Below are 21,451 nucleotides of genomic sequence, written 5' to 3'. Positions count from 1 at the left end.
CAACTACCTCATCAGATCCGCAGAAGATCAAATAGTGTGTAGAAAAGTATTAAGAAATTTAATAAATGTGAAATTTATGGAAATAAAACAACTAGACAATTCAGTGACTTGCTCGTCTGCCACAAATAAACCTCGCCAGCCAATATTTACATGCTATATAATTGCGAGCAATTTTATTAATATTTCACCAGGTTGAGATCCACGGATGAAAACTAGAAAGCCTTTTGGATATACACTACCGTTCAAAAGTTTGGGTCAGTAAGATTTTATAATGTTTTTAAAAGAAGTATCTTCTGCTCACCAAGGCTGCATTTATTTGATAAAAAAAAAAAAAAGTGATGAAAATGTAATATTGTGAAATATTATGACAATTTAAAATCTATTTTAATATATTTGAAACTGTAATTTATTCCTGTGATCAAAGCTGAATTTTCAGCATCATTACTCCAGTCTTCAGTGTCACATGATCCTTCAGAAATCATTCTAATATGATGATTTGATGCTCAAGAAAAATGTATGATTATTATCAGTTGAAAACAGTTTTTTACATTTTTATTTTATGATGCTATGATGAATAGAAAGTTCAAAAGAACAGCATTTATCTGAAACCTAAAGCTTCTGTAACATTAAACACGACCGTTCAAAAGTTTGGGGTCAGTAAGAATTTTAATTTTATTTTTGGGGGAAATAAATAAAATAAATCAATACTTTTATTCATCAAGGATGAGTTAAACTGATCAAAAGTTACTGTAAAGACATTTATAATGTTAGAAAATATTCTATTTTAAATAAATGCTGTTCTTTTGAACTTTCTATTCACCAAAGAATTTTGAAAAAAAAAATTCTTGAGCATCAAATCATCATATTAGAATGATTTCTGAAGGATCATGTGACACTGAAGACTGGAGTAATGATGCTGAAAATTCAGCTTTGATCACAGGAATAAATTACAGTTTCAAATATATTAAAATAGAAAACAGTCATTTTAAATTGTCATAATATTTCACAATATTACTGTTTTTATTTTTTTATTTTTTTTATATCAAATAAATCTCCTCGGTTCTCAACCAGAGGGCCTGATGATTTAAAATGGTTTAGAACAACTAAAAACTAGATTTTTCTTATTCTAATTAATTCCCTCCACAACTGTTTGTTTATATTGAATACCCAGAATTCTTGGAAAACTTGGATATACAGTACGAGGACGTCTAATTTTAAAAAAGTGTGGTTTCTAGACACGTAAACTCCAAAGACATATTTATAATTAATGTAAATTTTTTATAATTATGTTAAGCTCTAAAATATTTGTTAAGCTCTAAAAATCGTTACCCAGTAGATCCCGAATGACTGGAAAAGACTTCAGTGATTAAATTCAGAATTATAATTATTTGTCTTGCTTATTTTAATCAATTTTATCATTATTCTCTTGGTTATCTGAGGATGAAGAGGTTACTTGCTACAATTTGTACATGCTAAAACTGGTTGTCAACATTTAGGAACTAGCAAAGTTTAAGGCTTCAAATAACTAACCGTAAGCGCAACTGCTTTAGAAAACATCACTAATTTGTCTTTTCTATAGGGGAAGTTTTTCTATAGGGGAAGTTGATGAAAGGAAGTGAACTTTAATGGGATCTTAGCACTCTTTATCTGCTCGGATACAGCAAGCCATCATCCGTCACCCCGTATCACGAATGGATCCACGTCACACGCTGTATTCTGCTCGAGCGCTTTGTTTTGATCCGCCAGGAAAGAGGCGGGCAGATAATATCAGATGGGAAATGTTTTTCTCCGTCGGAGTCATGAAGTTTCCACTTTCGATAGGTGTTTGACAAAGACTGACCACCTGACAAATCCTGTGAGCATGAATCAGCCATGAGCTGCATGGAAACAACGTGACTCAAAGTTATACTACGATATAATGCTATTTTTTCATTATGAAAATGCATATTGTTAATGTACATAATAACTCCAGATCCATCATTAGAAATGTTCCATCTTCATATTTCAGTACAGCATCAACAAATCATACAAATACTCACTGACACTTACAAAATACTTTTATACGTGGTTTACTTTTTGTTTTCAATATTTCAGGTCACTATATACTTCCCATACTTCCATTTGTGTTATTTCATAGAATGTGAAAAATAACTGAAAATGAGCAGATGTGTCTAAACTGAAATGAAAATATCCAGACACACAAACCTGTGAGCAGCTCCTCCAGACCTCTCGACAGAAGCGCTCCACGCTCTCGAGCTTCATGATGTCCGACACTAATCCTGATAACCTTGTGCTGTGTAATTCATGTTCATACTGATCTAAACTGCCTCATAGAGACTCAATTTAACTCCCAGACAGGGAAAACCCTTTAAAATCACCCAGTTTAAGTTCCTGTTTCCAGTACGAGCCCTGTGTAACAGCAGCCAATCACACATCTCCAGAAGCCCATCTCATTCCTGCCCACAGGAAACAAGGATTCACGTGCTCCTCATCTCACCGGGGTGAAAATGAAAACAGTGGTTTGATGCAGAAATCGAGCTTCCGCTTTTATGTAGAGACACAAATCATATGACCACTATCTGTTAGCACATGCTAAAAATAGATAGATAGTATGTATAGTATATATAGTATGTATGTATAGGTATGTCTGGATAGTATGTATAGGTATGTATGGATAGTATGTATAGGTATGTATGTATAGGTATGCATGTATAGGTATGCATGTATAGTATGTATAGGTATGTATGTATAGTATGTATAGGTATGTATGTATAGGTATGCATGTATAGGTATGCATGTATAGTATGTATAGGTATGTCTGGATAGTATGTATAGGCATGCGTGTATGGATAGTATTTATAGTATGTATGTATAGGTATGTATGTATAGTATGTATAGGTATGTATGTATAGTATGTATAGGTATGTATGTATAGTATGTATAGGTATGTCTGGATAGTATGTATAGGCATGTGTGTATGGATAGTATTTATAGTTTGTATGTATAGGTATGTATGTATAGTATGTATAGGTATGTATGTATAGTATGTATAGGTATGTATGGATAGTATGTATAGGTATGTCTGGATAGTATGTATAGGCATGCGTGTATGGATAGTATTTATAGTTATGTCTGGATAGTATGTATAGGTATGTATGGATAGTATGTATAGGTATGTCTGGATAGTATGTATAGTTATGTCTGGATAGTATGTATAGGCATGTGTGTTTGGATAGTATGTATAGTTATGTCTGGATAGTATGTATAGGTATGTATGGATAGTATGTATAGTTATGTCTGGATAGTATGTATAGGCATGTGTGTTTGGATAGTATATATAGGTATGTCTGGATAGTATTTATAGTATATATGTATAGTATGTATAGGTATGTCTGTATAGGTATGTGTGTATGGATAGTATGCATGTATAGGTATGTGTGTATGGATAGTATGCATGTATAGGTATGTGTGTATGGATAGTATGCATGTATAGTATGTATAGGTATGTATGTTTAGGTATGTCTGGATAGTTTGTATAGTATGTATGTTTAATATGGATAATATGTATGGACAGTATGAATGGATAGTATGGATAGTATGCATGTATAGTATGTATAGGCATGTATGTTTAGGTATGTATGAATAGTATGTATAGGTATGCATGTTTAATATGGATAATATGTATGGACAGTATGTATGGATAGTACAGACAGACAGATAGATAGACAGATGTATGATGTACCTGTCCAGTCAGGTGTTTCATGAGGGGTTGTAGTTCACTGAACAGATCATAGCCCTGATGGAAGAAGGTCAGGTGGGCGTACATGAACGACAGCATCTGTGCAACACACAAGAGTTTCAGCAACAGCTCACACATGATCATCTGAAGGACACATCACGAGAGGGAACACTTTACCGATTTGAGGATTTCTGATCGCCTCTTCGACTGGAGCACATTAATCTGAAATACAGAAATGAAGAAATAAAGGTTATACTTTATTTTACAGTGCCATAGTTACATTGTACTTACTCAAATAAGTACTTAGTAATATTAATTAACTACATGTACTTACTATAGAGTTACGGTTAGGGTTTGAGTTAGTTGTAATTATGCATCATTTACTGTTAATACTATAGTAAGCACCTGTAGGAACGTGTAACTACGTCACATTAAAATAAAGTGTTACCTAAAAATTCCCTACTTAATAAATAGGTCGTTTTTATTGGCATCATTAAGATTTTAAAAGCAAAAGTAAAACAATAAAGACATGAGGTCACCAAAAGAATCTGGGATTTCCCACAGAAGGGAAGTGTTAATATCGTCAACAAAATTACAGACAAAGATGTTTTTGATTTTGTCTTATAATTTTTTCATATATATATATATATATATATATATATATGAAAAAATAACAATAACAAAAGCTGTAAAAGTGAACAACTATAGCTTCAATAATGACACATTACTATCAGATGTAAGACATCTGCTTCCTGAAGTCCTAAACTGCACATCCTTCACTCTTTCTCAACAGAAATCAGCCGCTCTCTCTCTCTGTGCCACCAGGTGGCGCTCTTCCCTTCACGCCACTGCACACTGAGAACGAGCCCATTAAAAGCCCTCGCTGACGACTGACTCACTGGAGGGATTTACTGCAGTTTCCAGGCGGATGCACATCGTTCTCGGAGAAAGCTCAACTTACGGTAATTGAGTTACGGTCACTCGAGTGACCCTGTGAAGGGGACTCGTTTAACCTGAGCTTGTGCGGTCACTGCAGAACACAGGAAGTGCAATCAGAGAACAGCTGTGCTGTGCTTCTTTCTCTTTCAAACACTGCTTCACTGCATAACCTCATGCATATCGCAAACCCATACACACTATTATCTCCAGTAAATCTGTATTATTAATATGATATTTATGTATTTGTTTTGTGACTATGATGTAATGTCACAAGAATTTGTACAAAGGTGGAGGGAATTAGAGGAGTTTATAACAGGGGCAGCAAAGATTCAAGACTACAAAAACCTTTTAACAAAAAATTATCAACTAGGCTAGTAAACATGAGCAGAAGATAGGGTATATAATTATGTATAAAGTCTTATTGTCCACCAGACGAAACTCATGAGTCTGTTTGCTTTGAAAAGCAGCTGGTACAAAAACAACACACAAAACAGTTACACTTTATTTTGACGGTCCCTTTAACACATTCTGTTGACTATAAGTAACTTTACAACTACATGTCAACTTATTCTAGACCTAACCGTACCAGTCTACTAATACTCTACTAACACTCTAATGAGAGATAGTGGACATGTAGGTGCAACGTCACTTATAGTCAACAGAATGTGTTAAAGGGACCATCAAAATAAAGTGAAATCAAAAAACAAAACAAAACAAAGCAACACACAAAACAAAAAACACAAAACAAAACACACAAAACAAAACACACAAAATAAAACACACAAAATAAAACAAAACTAAAAACTAAAAGCAAAACACAAAATAAAACAAAAGACAAAATAAAACACACAAAATAAAACAAAACACCACACACAAAAAATAAAAACAAAACACACAAAATAAAATAAAAGAAAACACAAAACAAAACAAAACACAAAAAACTAAAAAGGAAAAAAATGTTTACCTAAAAACAAAAAAAAATGAAGTAAATAAATTACATTAAATTGTAAAAAGTGTAGCTAAAAAAAAAAGAAGTCTGACAAAAAAAACAAAATAATAATAAAATAAAACAAATATTAGCTTAAAAATGTAAGTCTGACATTTTCACAATTCCCCATATTTTTCCCTCCAAGTTTCTCATTTTGAATTTTGTCAAAGTCTGTTTTGCTTTGAAAAGTGGTAGATACTAAACATAAACAAAGCAAAAGATGTTTACCTATAAACAAAACTAAAACTAAAATAAATGTAATGTAATTAAAAAAAGTTTAGCTTAATAAAGTAAAAAAATCAGACCTAAAAACTAATAATAAAAAAAAAAATAAAAAAAAAATTGTAAACTTTTTTTGTATTTCATTTGTTTTACGTAAAAAAATGTAACCTGTTAAAAACAGTAGATAAATGATACTGTATACACACTAGCACTGTAACACATGTAATGCATCAGCATAAAGGCAGAGACGACCACAGAACACAGATGTCTCTCATTAACGTGATGTGTGTGTGTGTGTGTGTGTGTGTGTGTGTGTGTGTGTGTGTGTGTGTGTGTGTGTGTGTGTGTGTGTGTGTGTGTGTGTGTGTGTGTGTGTGTGTGTGTGTGTGTGTGTCAGTCACCTGCAGCACGTAGTCCAGGACGATGTGTCGGAAGCACTTGCGTGTGGCGTTGAGGATGTTGGTGGCCTCCTCCACCTCGTGCTGCTTGTTACGGGGCGCCTGGGCATTTTTGGACAGCGCTGCGTCTTTCTCCTCGCTCACTTTTTCAAACTGTTTCTTAGCTTCTTTAAACTTCCGAAGGTCCCTGCGCACAGCAATACCAGTCCTTAAATGTGCACCCAGCGATCGCTGAAACTGTGCCAGCACAAACTATAAACCGAGACGAGAACAACGGCTCTGTGTTTGGACTCGGTTTGGCAGATGTAGAAGTTTAGAGTCTGCGCTCGCGAAGTGGACGACTAGCATCGCTCTTATAGAGTTCTGTTGTGGACGCTTCAAACTTTGGGATCGGGAAGATGTGTTTAATGTTTTAAAGGAAGTCTCTTCTGCTCACCAAGGCTGCATTTATTTGATTAAAAATACAATAAATTTTTTATCAAAAGAAATATTTTTATGTTTTCTATGAGAATATATTGTAAAACTGTCATTTATTCCTGTGATCAAAGCTGTATTTCCAGCATCATTACTCCAGTCTTCAGTGTCACATGATCCTTCAGAAATCAGTCTAATATGATGATTTATTGATCAAGAAACATATATTATCATTATTATTATTATCAATGTTGAATAATTTTTTTTACGGATTTTTGGATAAATAGAAAGTTTAAAATCAGCATTTATTTGACAGAATTTTTTTTGTAACGATGTGAAATTTTTTTTTTTTTATTTTACTAATATTTTTTTATGAAATTAATTTTACATTTTACATTTTTTTTAATTAAAATTTGTATTTATGAAATTATTTACTAATTTCATAAATAACTTTTTATATTGTCTCTGGCCTGAAACTTTATAAAACATCCATGTGACGTGGACTACATTAACTTTTCCAAATAAATTAGCGATAAACCGATATGTTGGCCGATGGTGACGCATGCAAAAACCCATATTAGTCATATTAGCTAATATAAAACTTCACATTTTAATAACTAAAGTAATGATAAAGAGATCAGAATCATGTAAATTGATACAACAACGGTTTATCTTTGTGATACTCACTCTCGCACAAACGCCAGGAGCTGAGACTTGATTGATCGCTGTGCTTGGTCAAATAAAATCTGCAAAAAATAAAAAAAATAAAGTCACCATAAAACAATTAAGCCTGACATTAATTTAATAACAAACCACCTCATTTTCTTTCCAAGTTCTCATTACTGTAATGCAGCAAATACAACTTACACTACTTTTGAGTTTTTTTATTCATTTTTGTATCTGTAATACAACAAATTTATTTTTTAGACACCATAATGGCAGTACAACAAATACTGCAATGCTTTATAATTTAAATATATCATACATTTTGGCATTAAATGATGAAATAATGTAAAAAAAAATAATATTTAATTAAATAATTACAAATAATTAATTTTGTTTGTTGTCAATGACAAAGAAAACCAAATGTTTTTTTTCTTTTTTCGTAGCACGTAAATATCAAAGCAACTGCTCTCGTCACATCAATATTTAATATATGAACTACAAGCCCATTTCCAAACAAATGGCTCTAAAAATAAAGTCATATATATTAGTACAGGTAAAGCACCATGAGAAACCAATTCAAAGTATACTTTTATCACATATTTTTGACATATTTCAACTTTAAAGTCATAAACTGTGTGTGTTTAGACATTCGAAGCCAGTGCCAACTGGATCAAGTGTGTGATGGATGCATTTGTGCTTTAAAGATCAAACTCATGAGGACTTTCACCACAAGTCAGCTGACCTCACCACAGACTTCCACACTGACTCACTGAGTCCCAGTTTGAAACACACCAGCACTGTCCAGCCATGAAGATCACAGAACGATCCTTTATATTATAGGAATTAAAAAGGCACAAAACATGCCCGGCGCACAAGAACACGAACGCAAGCTCGATTTCTAGCAAGTTTGATTTCACATGTACAGCAGCAGGATATGAAGTGTGGCCACAAGGGGCGCTATTGCAGGCATTAGCATCAATCGCTTTCTTCTAACGGTCAGTTTTAGGTGAAAATAATGAAGAATCAGTTTGAAGATTAAAGTTAACTTCTAAAAACAGTATAAGCTCATATTTGACCAGTTCAACAGTGAAACGTGTCAAATGATGACGGGGTCATTTCTCCTGATGTCAAAATCCTCATCTCAGCACATTCAAGCTTCACGTTTCGAAAATGATGGGGGGGTGGGGGGAGAAAAGAAGAAGTCATAAACAATAATGCAATAGTGCAGACGCTTTTGGCCCAGATTCTCTTACCGTGTGGTAGTTGATCATCTCTTGAAGATTCTCTGCAAACGTGGTGAGACTGGACTGTGGAGAAATGAGAGAAACACTCGGGTTATTCAGCACAAATGCACCAAATACCACGCAGAATCCCACAAATACCACGCAGAATCCCACAAATACCACGCAGAATCCCACAAACACCACGCAGAATCCCACAAACACCACGCAGAATCCCACAAACACCACGCAGAATCCCACAAACACCACGCAGAATCCCACAAACACCACACAGAATCCCACAAACACCACGCAGAATCCCACAAACACCACGCAGAATCCCACAAACACCACGCAGAATCCCACAAACACCACACAGAATCCCACAAACACCACGCAGAATCCCACAAACACCACGCAGAATCCCACAAACACCACGCAGAATCCCACAAACACCACACAGAATCCCACAAACACCACGCAGAATCCCACAAACACCACACAGAATCCCACAAACACCACGCAGAATCCCACAAACACCACGCAGAATCCCACAAACACCACGCAGAATCCCACAAACACCACACAGAATCCCACACAAATGTGTGCAAGTCACACAAAACAAAATTAAGTAAATAAAAAAATAAAAGTTTAGCTTAAAAATGAAGTCATAATACCATCATATTCGCCATATTTTCCCTAGAAGTTCTCAATTTGACTTTTTGTATTTCATGTTTTACATTAAAAAACTGTTAAAAAGTATAAAAGCAGTACAACAAACACTATAATGATGTATGAATGTATTTTTTCTATATATAGAAATGTATTGGGGGGGGGGGGGATAACTGAAAGTTAAACAAAAGGATGGTAAATAATATCCAGGAAATAAAAAAAAGATGCATTTCATGAATATCTTGTACATGTTGAGGTTTGTTGACCCTTAATGGTGGAATTGTAGAGGTATTAAACACACACACACACACACACACACACACACACACACACACACACACACACACACTGGTATTTACCTGTGCCATATGCATATACAAGGAAATACACTGGTATGTTTTTATTGTACAACGGCTCGTTCACAATGGACATTTCAAAGAAGCAGGAAAGTAGATATGCAGAGACTAGGAATGCTGGCTTGTAGCCAATGTGTTTATGTGAACCTACAGCCGGTCAGCTCTCGAGGCGTTTGCTCCGGGGTCACGTTCATGCGCCCGGCCACGTGTGTTTCTGACTCTCAAAGCCACTGATTGGCCGTCACGCACTCACCTCAATGACATCATCTTTGGCGGACTGCTGTGCCAGCTCCCGAATCCCGTTCACAAACTGCTTGTTGGCCGTGTTGTACGCCTTTCCTGCATCTATCATCCCGATGCAGAGCTTCACCAGCTACACACGGAGGAGAAACAGATATATACACTGATATTTGAATATATATATATATATAGTCAAAATATATAAAATATAAATATACATTTATGGTATATAAATATATGATTAAAGGTATTTGGGATTTGCTAGGCCTTTGCCTGGCAAACGATAACACAAGCCAGATTTAAGTGGTTGGTGCTTTATTTTTGTACTTTTTTGTTATTGGTAAAAATAATTATTAAAAAAGATAAAACATGACACAAAAACTAAACACAACGACAAAACAACGTAACGACAAAAACACTATAAAACATTACGACAAAAACACAAAGCAATGTAACAACAAAACAACGTAATGACAAAAAAATACAAAACAACTTGACGACAAAAACAACAAAACATCAAATGATCAAAGAATCCTGAAAAAAATAAATTACATAACAGTTTTCAACATTAATAATAATAATACTAAACGATTCTTGATCTTCAAATCATCATATTTCCCTGTATTTTTAATCAAATAAATGCAGCCTTGGTGAGCAGAACCGTTAATAAATAAATGAATAAATGAATAAATGAATACATTAATAAATAAGCTGCCTTAAATTTTTAAGTACAATTAACTTGGATGTTTAAGTCATTTCAACTTAATTTACATTACACTGACTTAAAAAGATGAGTTGAATCTTGTATAACTTAAAAAAAGTTTAAAACTGTTTAACTTATTTTGATGAGTTAAAGCAATGTAATTTTTGAAGAGACTTATTTTAAAAACATAAAAAATGGTACCGATCCCAAAATTTTGAACGGTAGTGTTTGTATAGCCTAATTTGTACGGATTATAGTTGATAAACCCATAAAACAGAAATTGCTGGTTGTCAAAATATTAAAATAACTACTAACAATCATTTGTTAAGTGGCTTCTAGTAGCACCTGGCTGTCACCAGGTTTGTTAATGGATGATGTTAATGCAGATAAACGTTTAATCATTACACGTCTCATACGCACAAACACATTAGTGTTGACTTCTAAGAAAAGCTTCAGCATCAGCTCCTCCTTCACAGCTCATATCCTTCCTCAGAGAGAGAGAGAGAGAGAGAGAGAGGAAGTGAGCGGCCCAACGGCTCTGGGTGGGTCTGACATCTGACCCAACAATGAGCCGCTCGCTCCTGCTTTATAGCACTCCACAGGGACTACAGCTGGACTACAGGCTCTCAGATAGAACTAGGATTTAATAGTGACATGTTTCTGTTTTCTTCAGATCCAAACTAGCACTAGACTATGGAAGCTTGTTTCCGCCAAAGAATACAAATTAAAAAAAGTTATTGCGACTTTATTTCACAATTGGAATTGGAATTGCATGATATAAAGTCACAATTGTGTTATAAAGTCGCAATTGTGTTATAAAGTCAGAATTGCGTGATATATAGTCGCAATTGTGTTATAAAGTCAGAATTGCGTGATATAAAGTCGCAATTGTGTTATAAAGTCAAAATTGCGTGATATAAAGTCAGAATTGCGTGATATAAAATCGCAATTGTGTTATAAAGTCAGAATTGCGTGATATAAAGTCGCAATTGCGTGATATAAAGTCGCAATTGCGTGATATAAAGTCGCAATTGTGTGTTATAAAGTCAGAATTGCGTGATATAAAGTCGCAATTGCGTGATATAAAGTCGCAATTGCGTGATATAAAGTCGCAATTGTGTGTTATAAAGTCAGAATTGCGTGATATAAAGTCGCAATTGTGAGATATAAAGTCAGAATTGCGTGATATACAGTCGCAATTGTGTTATAAAGTCAGAATTGCGTGATATAAAGTTGCAATTGTGTTATTAAATTCAGAATTGCGTGATATAAAGTCGCAATTGTGTTATAAAGTCAGAATTGCGTGATATAAAGTCGCAATTGTGTTATAAAGTCGCAGTTGTGTTATAAAGTCAGAATTGCGTGATATAAAGTCGCAATTGTGTTATAAAGTCAGAATTGCGTGATATAGTCGCAATTGTGTTATAAAGTCAGAATTGCGTGATATAAAGTCGCAATTGTGTTATAAAGTTGCAATTGCGTGATATAAAGTCGCAATTGTGTTATAAAGTCAAAATTGCGTGATATAAAGTCAGAATTGCGTGATATAAAGTCGCAATTGTGTTATAAAGTCAGAATTGCGTGATATAAAGTCGCAATTGCGTGATATAAAGTCGCAATTGCGTGATATAAAGTCGCAATTGTGTGTTATAAAGTCAGAATTGCGTGATATAAAGTCGCAATTGCGTGATATAAAGTCGCAATTGCGTGATATAAAGTCGCAATTGTGTGTTATAAAGTCAGAATTGCGTGATATAAAGTCGCAATTGTGAGATATAAAGTCAGAATTGCGTGATATACAGTCGCAATTGTGTTATAAAGTCAGAATTGCGTGATATAAAGTTGCAATTGTGTTATTAAATTCAGAATTGCGTGATATAAAGTCGCAATTGTGTTATAAAGTCAGAATTGCGTGATATAAAGTCGCAATTGTGTTATAAAGTCGCAGTTGTGTTATAAAGTCAGAATTGCGTGATATAAAGTCGCAATTGTGTTATAAAGTCAGAATTGCGTGATATAAAGTCGCAATTGTGTTATAAAGTCACAATTGCGTGATATAAAGTCGCAATTGCGTGATATAAAGTCGCAATTGTGTGTTATAAAGTCAGAATTGCGTGATATAAAGTCGCAAGAAATAAGCTTGCAATTCTGACTTCATAACACGCAAGTGCGACTTTAGCCTATATCACGCAATTCTGACTTTATAACATAATTGTGACTTTATAACACAATTGTGACTTTATAACACAACTGGGACTTTATAACACAACTGGGACTTTATAACACAACTGGGACTTTATAACACGCAATTGGGAGATATAAAGTCAGAATTTCGTGATATAAAGTCGCACTTGCGTGTTTTAAAGTCAGAATTCTAAGATATAAACTCACAATTCTGAGAATAAACTTTGTAATTATCTTTTAAATTGTTTTATTCTGTGGCGGAAACAAGCCTGCACACTAGACTGATATCCGGACATTGGAACAGATGTTTTCACATCGTGCTGTTCATCAGCTCTTCTTCATGTCAGTTTGAGTGCTGATGACATTAAAGCAAAAGTGGAAAGTCTCACTCAGAATGTTACACTGCATGCATATAAAATGTGGAATAATTCTAGAAATTCCAATATGGTCCTCGTACCATCGCAAAGCATTTTCATAAGAGGTTCGCGACAAAGTTCAGTAGGAAACGCAGGCCATGTTCTCTACACACTGGCCTCAGCTGAGAAATACCTTGTCTAGTTTGGACTCCAGCTCAGAGACGTCTCCCTCCACCTCCTCGATCGTCGCCCTGTTGAGGACAGAACAAAACTTCAGTCACAGAAGAAATGACACAGGACAGGTTGAATTGTCTCCAAATTGTGTCATTTATTGTTTTCCTTTCCTGTTTATTAGTGTGCAGCTGCTTTGAATAGGTACAGAAGCACAAACAGCCCATGACTAACACTATAAGTGACCTTCAGGACCAAACTAAGTGCTACAATAGTGTAAAATATGATCCCTAGACATATTAGCATAAAAACAAAATGGCCACCAGCAAAAGGAAACAGTCAGATTCTGTTGATTAGCCAATAAATGAATGTAATATGTACACACCGCCTCACTTCAATGAACACACAGCTCTAGTTTGATCTAAAACAGCTTCTTCTGGTTCCTGTCTGCAACTGTAACTCTGCCTAGCTTTGTTCTCAAGCTCTTTTTTAACCTCCTCTTCGCTGTTTAAATAGCTTCATTATTATCATATATCTGATATTATCTATTAAATTAATCTGACATTCCTTGCTTTCTTATTTAAACTGCTATAACTAGCACACCGTGTCGTTAGCATTATGCTAGCCTGTTAGCTTGTCGTTTATGTTTACCATTGAGCTGGATGTATATTCCCCCATGAAATCGAAAAATGGTATCGGATATCAATATTTTTCAAGGTTTAGATCAAAGTTATACAAGTTACACTACACTAAACTGACTTTACAGCAGAATTTGTGTAATATTTGATGAAGTTTACATAATGTTTTCCTTTCCTGTTTATTAGTGTGCAGCTGCTTTGAATAAAGCGCTATGTTGTATAAAGTTGGCTCGACATCATTTTGTCACGACCACAGCAGAACTGCGAGAAGACATGATCTGTGCGGTTTCACTCCTGTTTTTCTGTCCACATTTCCATGTGACTTCATTGCAGAGATGTTTCAGTCAATCTAAATTCCTGAATAAGCACGAGGAAGACATGCCTTCGAGAAAAACATCTCTGAAATGTAATGTATAGTCGAGGTCCTGGATGCTGATCGTCAGTAGAAGAGATGAGACAATTTGTGTCCTTAATATGCATATTTTTTGAGAAATCGTTTTACAAAATACCTTTCATAACTGATTACCAAACAAGACTTGGTTCCCAATAAGAGGAACAGAAGCACATGTTCATGAGTGCGGTTTGATGAACTTCCACAACCACTTTCAGATCATGATTGTCAAATCTCATTTTAAAAATGGCACTTCAAGACTAGGTGTGATGTCAATGAAGAGTTACGCAAGAACCCATGGCGATCGTTTCTCATAAACACTTTTTTTAATAATGGTTGAAACTCTCTTCACATCCTGATAGCAATCAATAATAGAAGTGGTCTAAATATTAAAACATGTACATATATAATATGTGGAAGTCTCAGGAACATCATCAGCGCGTTTCTTTAGGCTATGCAGAGTTGTAGACAGACGTCAGTCACTGAGCAGCGCAAACAAACAGCAGCCGCCTTACGGTTCCTCCTGACCCAGAACAACATGTTTACGCAGCGTTCACATCATGTCTAACTGTGATGATGAGATGGCAACCCGCAGCGCTCTAGCCGCTAGCCGGAGCTGTTCACGCCCTAAGACTCGGATTTATGCGTTTCAATGGCAACGCTATCAATGCCGAAATAAATCTGCAGCAGTCAGGTGGTACGAGTAAGAGCTCTGTATGTTGTTTATGTCCATTTGTACTGTAATGTTATGTGCTTTGAGACACGAGGTAGTTTAACGCCATCTCTCGTGTCGTGACGCTTTGCTGTGTGTGTTCATGTGTTTTGGAGGAGGCGTGGCTTTGGAGACGCTCTCAGGCTTTCAAAGCTAGCTCGCTAATGCTAGCCTCAATGAAATTGCCTACCCTACCTTTAAAATGTTATCCATTCCTTACACATTATGATCATATAGCTTCAAATGCACGATATAACTGTAACATTATAGGTTATCAGACATTTTAGATTTAAAAAAAATATATATTTATCTTTATCGGACTCCTATTTTCAAAGTTGAATTAAGGGAGCTTATGTGAATGATTTCTGAAGGATCATGTGACACTGAAGACTGGAGAAATGATGCTGAAAACTCAGCTTTGCATTACAGTAATACAATAAATCCACATAGAAATCAGTTCTTTTAAATCACAATAATATTTCACAATATTGCTGTTTTACTGTATGTGATGGTAATGTGTACATTATAATGTTATCATGCCTAAACTCCCTTTCAACATTTAAAATGATTTAATCTAGTTTAGCGTTTGATTTTCAATTGATTTAGATAAAACAAAAGAATTTAATTATCAGCCATAAGTCATAACATGAAAATTATCGGCTTATCAAAATCAGCCAATATTAGTGAATCCCTAATATTATTCAAAATGCATTAACTATATACATTTAATTTAATTTCTAATAAATATATAACTACGTACTAGTAATGCCATTATATTTTAGCAATGTTTTGTAACCTAAATGGACACAAATTCACCTTCACCCTGATTTTGGAATATGACCATTTTTTTAGGTTAATTCAGGATAATTGGGACATTTTTCCCAGTCAATTTGGCTTAAAATGCTTGGAAATTTTGGTAATTTAGGCAAATAATAGATAATGTAAGTTGGTTATTTCTGGAAGCAGACATAAAATCTTCCATTAAATGTGAACGTCACTAAGGTAGGGGTATGAACAGTTTTATAAGTTGGAAAACTTAGAACAAAACCCACACAATATTTTACACACGAGGCCCCAGAACGTCACCTCTGTTCTTTATAATCCCACACACACGACTTAAACTAAACCCCTACGACACCATGACTCGTGTATGCAATCTATTTTAAACAGTTGTCATCCTGTAACTCTGCGTTATCTTGTAATGATAAAGAGCTCTTGGTTGTAGTTCATCCATAGAGTAACAATTCTGAAGCACATCTTCCTGACTGAACGTCTGCTCCTTATTTTCGTCCTAGAGATTTTCCCAAAACAACTGTGGCTGGAGCAGCCTGTTGGGAAAGTGCTGACACGGGGGAAGTGGGCTGCTGCTAATGAAATCTAGGCCATTGCCTCATAGACTGAAACCTGGAGCCGATCCAGAGACTGCGTGAGTAATGAGAGGGGGGAAGGTGCGGCAGAAACGGTCCCGTTCAATCACACATCAAACATCTGGCTCCATCATGATTAACTACCTGCCCAGATGTTATCCCATCGTCCAACAAATGCCATGACAACAACTACACCGTCCAACAACAAAAAAAGTAACTTCTTAAGAATCTTAAATGAGTCCCAAACCGAACTGAAGAAACTGATCCTGCTATACTTTAAACAAACATTTCCACGACAAGGGATACAAACAGAAATTAGAAGTGAAGAAAACAATTGATTTCAATCATAATCTGATCCCAAATCCCCTTTTTATTGGTTTTGATTGGCTAGAAACCAATAATATGGGTGGTTTTAAGTATATAAGATATATATAATATGTTTTTTTAATTAGTAGATCTTGTGAGGCGAAGCATCACTATTAATTCTCTTCCTTCTGTACAAATTTTGGCACCTAAAACTCCTTCCACCCACATTTTTTTTTGTCTAGTTCATAAATATCATTGTGTTTTAGGGGAGTCACGATATTTTACAACTTGCCTTGTCATATAAAGGACAAATTATCTGATATATTGTGTTTTAATTGGTTTTGCCTCATAGTGAGAGTCAATAATAAGACAAATCTTTTCCTCAAACAACTTTTATCATATTTTAAAATAAGTAGTTATCCATATTACAGTCTTCCATTACATCAGTTATAATGTCGTGAAATTAAATCTAAATCGTAAAACTCTGGATAATGGTTTTCCTGCATTGTTTTGACAATATAACATAAACAAGCTTCATTTATTTTGTGGAAAGTAAAGTTTCTTTGGATTTTCCAGTGGCATACTGTACATATGACCTAGTCGTGTTCGTGATGGGTATCATGGGATTGTTTGGTGTCTGGATATCCTCATCAGTGATGTGCAACCACATTAATAATAGAACCAACATCAAAGACCAAGAGCCAATGTAGAGGACTAAACAAACTCCGGAGCAGGAAACCACATCAGACCTCTCTACATGACAACATTCATCATAAAGCGCACGGCTATTCCTAAAGAGTGGATGAGGGAGTGTTTATCCAGCTGGACTCAATGGAGGAATCAAGGCCACCTTCAGAGATGTTTAGAATGGAAACGCTGTCTTTCAACCAATGAAGGATCTCCAGACGAGTCTTTAGTTGGCTCAACGCCAGTCTCTGGGGAACATGGGAAAAGCTTTAAAAATGGGGAATCATTAGAAATCTCTCACTGGGATGAGCCTGTAAGAGTCGAGCGGCTGTGAGGCCGTACGTCTCACGCTGTGACGCTCGGGCCGGCCCCTCTGTTGTGGAACTCTTCCTGCAATTGTTGGGAAACAATCTGGGATGAAACAGAGGGGGAGGGGGAGTTCCCAATGAGGTAAACCTCGGATTGTTTTTAGAAAACCAATAACGCCACGTAATGAGATCACACGGAGGGAATTTTGTCGGCAAATCCTCGCCAACTCTTTACAAAAATTAAGATGAAGAAAGAAAATCGGCACCTTGTAAACTCTAAAAGGCGCTGGTCATTCTCAATACATACAACACTACAGGGACAGAGGGAACACTAAGAGGGAAATGTCAGTTTCATGTGGTTTTGATAAACGGTGTTGGGTGAAAACCTCTTACGTCCGAAACTGCTTCTTTTCAGGAAATGGGAGAAAAAAAACAACAACAAAAAAACACTATTTTTTAAAGAATGAAACACTGTGTTGTTTATATTGATATAGTGGCGCAGTATTATATATAATATAATATAAGGCCACAATATCAATATATAGTTGTACCACATGACGTTTTACAACCTAAACCAACATTATGTAATATTGTAAGAGATTTATTGACCTTGACACACAGTCATGAAGGTCTACCTATTTATCCTTGTCTTCTCTATTTACATCATCTTTTAACAAGTCTGCTTCTTCATTAACCTTTTTTCCAGATAAATAATAATAAATGTTATTTATGATTAGGGGTTTTACCACCCTGCCATTTTAACTCCATTTTAACTAGAGTTTTAATGCAGTTCCTAGAGTTTTATAGTTGATTCAAGTCTAAAGTGTCCACCCACAAGTCTCTATATCTGCAGATTAGAGTATCATATAGTAGTTTGCCCGCATTATCCACCACATAAAATTGCAAATCTGCTTAGAAAAACAATAGCACACATTTGTTGCCTTTACAAACACCGCTAACTATAGTTGCGTTGCCTTGATATCGCTAAAACAAACATCTGAGCCAATCCATGTGTCTTTCAATCTGTTCTTTAAGCAAATCGAAGCCACATCTAGCCTAGCTTACAATTAAAGATTTGCTTTGCAAGTTCAGTGGTTTATCAGCGCTACACGAACGGCTTATTCGGTCTGAGATGAAGAGAGAAGTTGCAATGCTGAAGTGAAATGCATTTGCTAAAAACAAAACAACACCTCGCCTATAAATGTGCAACTGTACTGTGAGAAATAATACTGTGCAAGATAACCTTAAGATCATGCATAGGAGAAGATATAGCTATATTATCACTTGTAAACCATGAAAATGATGCAGTCAGTGTTATAATAATTCATAACTTTAGGGATTTTCTTTGCTTCAAACCCTTCCTGCTTAAACTGTGCCAGAAATGCAGACATTAAAAATGTCCATGTTTTTCCTCACGAACATCTGCTCCTTGTTTCTGAGAGGATGTTGTTATGAGAGAGGAGGAGGGGATGAAGAGACGGAGAGCAGAAATAATCCTTCAACGCTTTACAGAGAGACTAGATATCAGGACTTATGGTTTCGTAATTAGCTAAGTCATTTAGCCGAGATCTCTTGAAACAGGTTTAGTGTTTCTGGAATAGAGGCTTAAATTACATACTCTGTTTTTCTTATCCTCATGTCTTTCCAAAGTATGTAGGGGGGGAAAAAGTATGTTTACGTTGCTCTTTTCCATACAATGGCAGTGAATAGAGACTGTCAAGGCCGTCAAGTTACGAAAAACAACAAAAAAGCACAATAAAAGTATTAAAAGTTGCCGATATAACTTGTGTACTATAGTTCAAGTCTTCTGAAACACCGTATCATACTTTTGTGACGGTACACTAGTTATATGGACTGTTTCTGATGTGCTTTTTGTCGTTTTTAGACCTTGACAGCTCCAGTCCCCATCCGCTTTTAGTAGATGGGGGAAAAAGACATTAAACATATCTTTTTGTTTCCCACAAAAGAAAAGAAAAAACATGTTTTGAGCTACTTGAAAGTGAATAATGTTATCATTTATTCATTTTCATTCATCATATGCATTTTTTATTTTGGCTGAACTGTCTCTTTAAATGTCTTGCTCAAAGTGCAAAGGCTGATAAGTCGTGAATTTCATTGCATTATGTAAATATGTGAATATGTGTTAATGTTTCAGTTGTCTGACTGTCAACTCAAATAACATACAAGACCAAATCTGAGACACCCAAGACATGTTTGATCAAATCAGCCATTGACAGCATACAAGATCACCAATCTGAATCAATAAGTTAAACCTTACTCTTTAAGTGTATGTTTACGTTGTATTTTATAGATTAAATCTAAAGTTCACCAAGTCACAAATACTTTAAACTTATAATTTTTTTTTTTAAATAAATAAAAATAACACACAAAACAAACAATGATGAATATTAAATGAGTATAAATGTAAAGGTCTCTCACCTGAATCTCGGTGAGTCCTTGAGACACTCCTCAAAATCCACAGTGATCTTCATGTTGATTTGATGAGGTTAATAAACAGATTAAGAGCTAGCAGGCTAACATTAGCTCCTGTAAAACCAATAACAGCTCAAACTTCTGCTCAAATCACTCAAGAATCCCCAAATGTCCTCCACATATGAGCGATTACGTCTGATATGCTCGTGTCAGTTGGACGTGAAGCGCTAGAAATGATTTTTAATAGGTGTAGTTCCTCCAGAATTAGCGAGTGGACTGCGCTGATGAGTGTAAATGAAGAGCAAAGACAGGGCTGTGTATTAAAACACAAGTGCGCTGCCTATCTAGGCTGCATATCTGCCCGTGAGTTTCGTCCTGAAGAAAAGAAACGGAATATTTCAGTAGAATGGCGAGTCGTATGTAACGGTCGATTACATAAAGGGCGGGGCTTAGTTTTAGCCAATCAGAAAACGCTTTACTTGTCAATCAGTATGAGCTCTGATATTGGATTGGATTGGGTTTCATTGTAGGGCGGGGCGTTGTAGAGAGGGCGTGTCGTTATTGGGAAAACGCCTGAAATCGTGCACAGCATATTTAATTATAACAAATAATAATTACTAATATTATATTATCCACGTTTCGCGGTGCACATTACATTTCCCCAGTATACTTTTTAAACAATTCAGCGTTAAGAGATCAACGATGTCACGTGGTAGCTGTTACTTTGCACAGCGCTGTTCGGGATAGACCAATCACAGTCGTTTGAGGATAGTGGATAAGATTTTTCTTTAAAGATTGTGGGGTGGATTTTCATCTATATTTATGTCAGGTGTCAATCTTTGAATGTAGTATACTTGCTTAATTATGCTTTTTAGTGCACATAATGTGTTCAGTAAGACCAAAAACAGTCTTGAGATGCGAATGCGGCTCAATGGCAGATTGGGTTGTTTGAGCCGTCGAGCGCCATCTGGAGGAGGATCACGTTCAGTCTCAGAAAACGTAAGTAAGTAACATTTGCCCATTTGAGACACAGCCAGAAACAGGCCAGCGAATCCAATCCTCACTTCCCCTCCTTCCAAGTCCTCTCTGACACACACACACTGACTCCACCACATAATACACAATTTCGTTGCAGCATCAAAGATTATGCTTCAGATTATCTCGATAGGCCTTTGCTTGTGAAATCCGCTAAATAAAAACACTGACTTTGGTGTCGGGAAACTATCAAAGCTCTCCAGGATCCACGTTTGAGGAAAAGGTTCACACCCACTATTACTCAAAGTGAAAAGACAAACATGTCGTGCTGATCTTTAAAATAATTGATGGGCATCGGTCACGCAA

At 35.7% G+C, this 21,451-nt stretch overlaps 1 protein-coding gene across 5 annotated transcripts in view; it reads right to left on the bottom strand.

Moving 5' to 3' along the window:
* LOC309475351 (arf-GAP with coiled-coil, ANK repeat and PH domain-containing protein 2) overlaps window positions 1–20,459 on the bottom strand; it is a 40,693-nt gene extending 20,234 nt beyond the window's left edge. For 2 of the 5 annotated variants that reach the window (XM_082138111.1, XM_082138113.1), the window contains exons 1-8: window positions 20,117–20,459; window positions 13,291–13,348; window positions 9,868–9,987; window positions 8,620–8,673; window positions 7,388–7,446; window positions 6,290–6,473; window positions 3,917–3,961; window positions 3,743–3,838 (exon numbers count right to left, since the gene is read on the bottom strand). In XM_082138111.1, the coding sequence (XP_081994237.1) occupies window positions 3,743–3,838; window positions 3,917–3,961; window positions 6,290–6,473; window positions 7,388–7,446; window positions 8,620–8,673; window positions 9,868–9,987; window positions 13,291–13,348; window positions 20,117–20,169 (669 nt within the window). In that variant the 5' untranslated portion in view covers window positions 20,170–20,459. The remainder of the gene's footprint in view (window positions 1–3,742; window positions 3,839–3,916; window positions 3,962–6,289; window positions 6,474–7,387; window positions 7,447–8,619; window positions 8,674–9,867; window positions 9,988–13,290; window positions 13,349–20,116) is intronic. The other 3 variants (XM_082138112.1, XM_082138114.1, XM_082138115.1) reach the window with 2 other exon arrangements.
* Window positions 20,460–21,451: the final 992 nt, after the last annotated feature.

Source organism: Leuciscus leuciscus, assembly GCF_965113295.1.
Source record: "Leuciscus leuciscus genome assembly, chromosome: 15".
Classification (NCBI taxonomy): Eukaryota; Metazoa; Chordata; class Actinopteri; order Cypriniformes; family Leuciscidae; genus Leuciscus; species Leuciscus leuciscus.
Note: the sequence above shows the minus strand (reverse complement) of the source record. Positions and strands in the feature narration are given on the sequence as shown.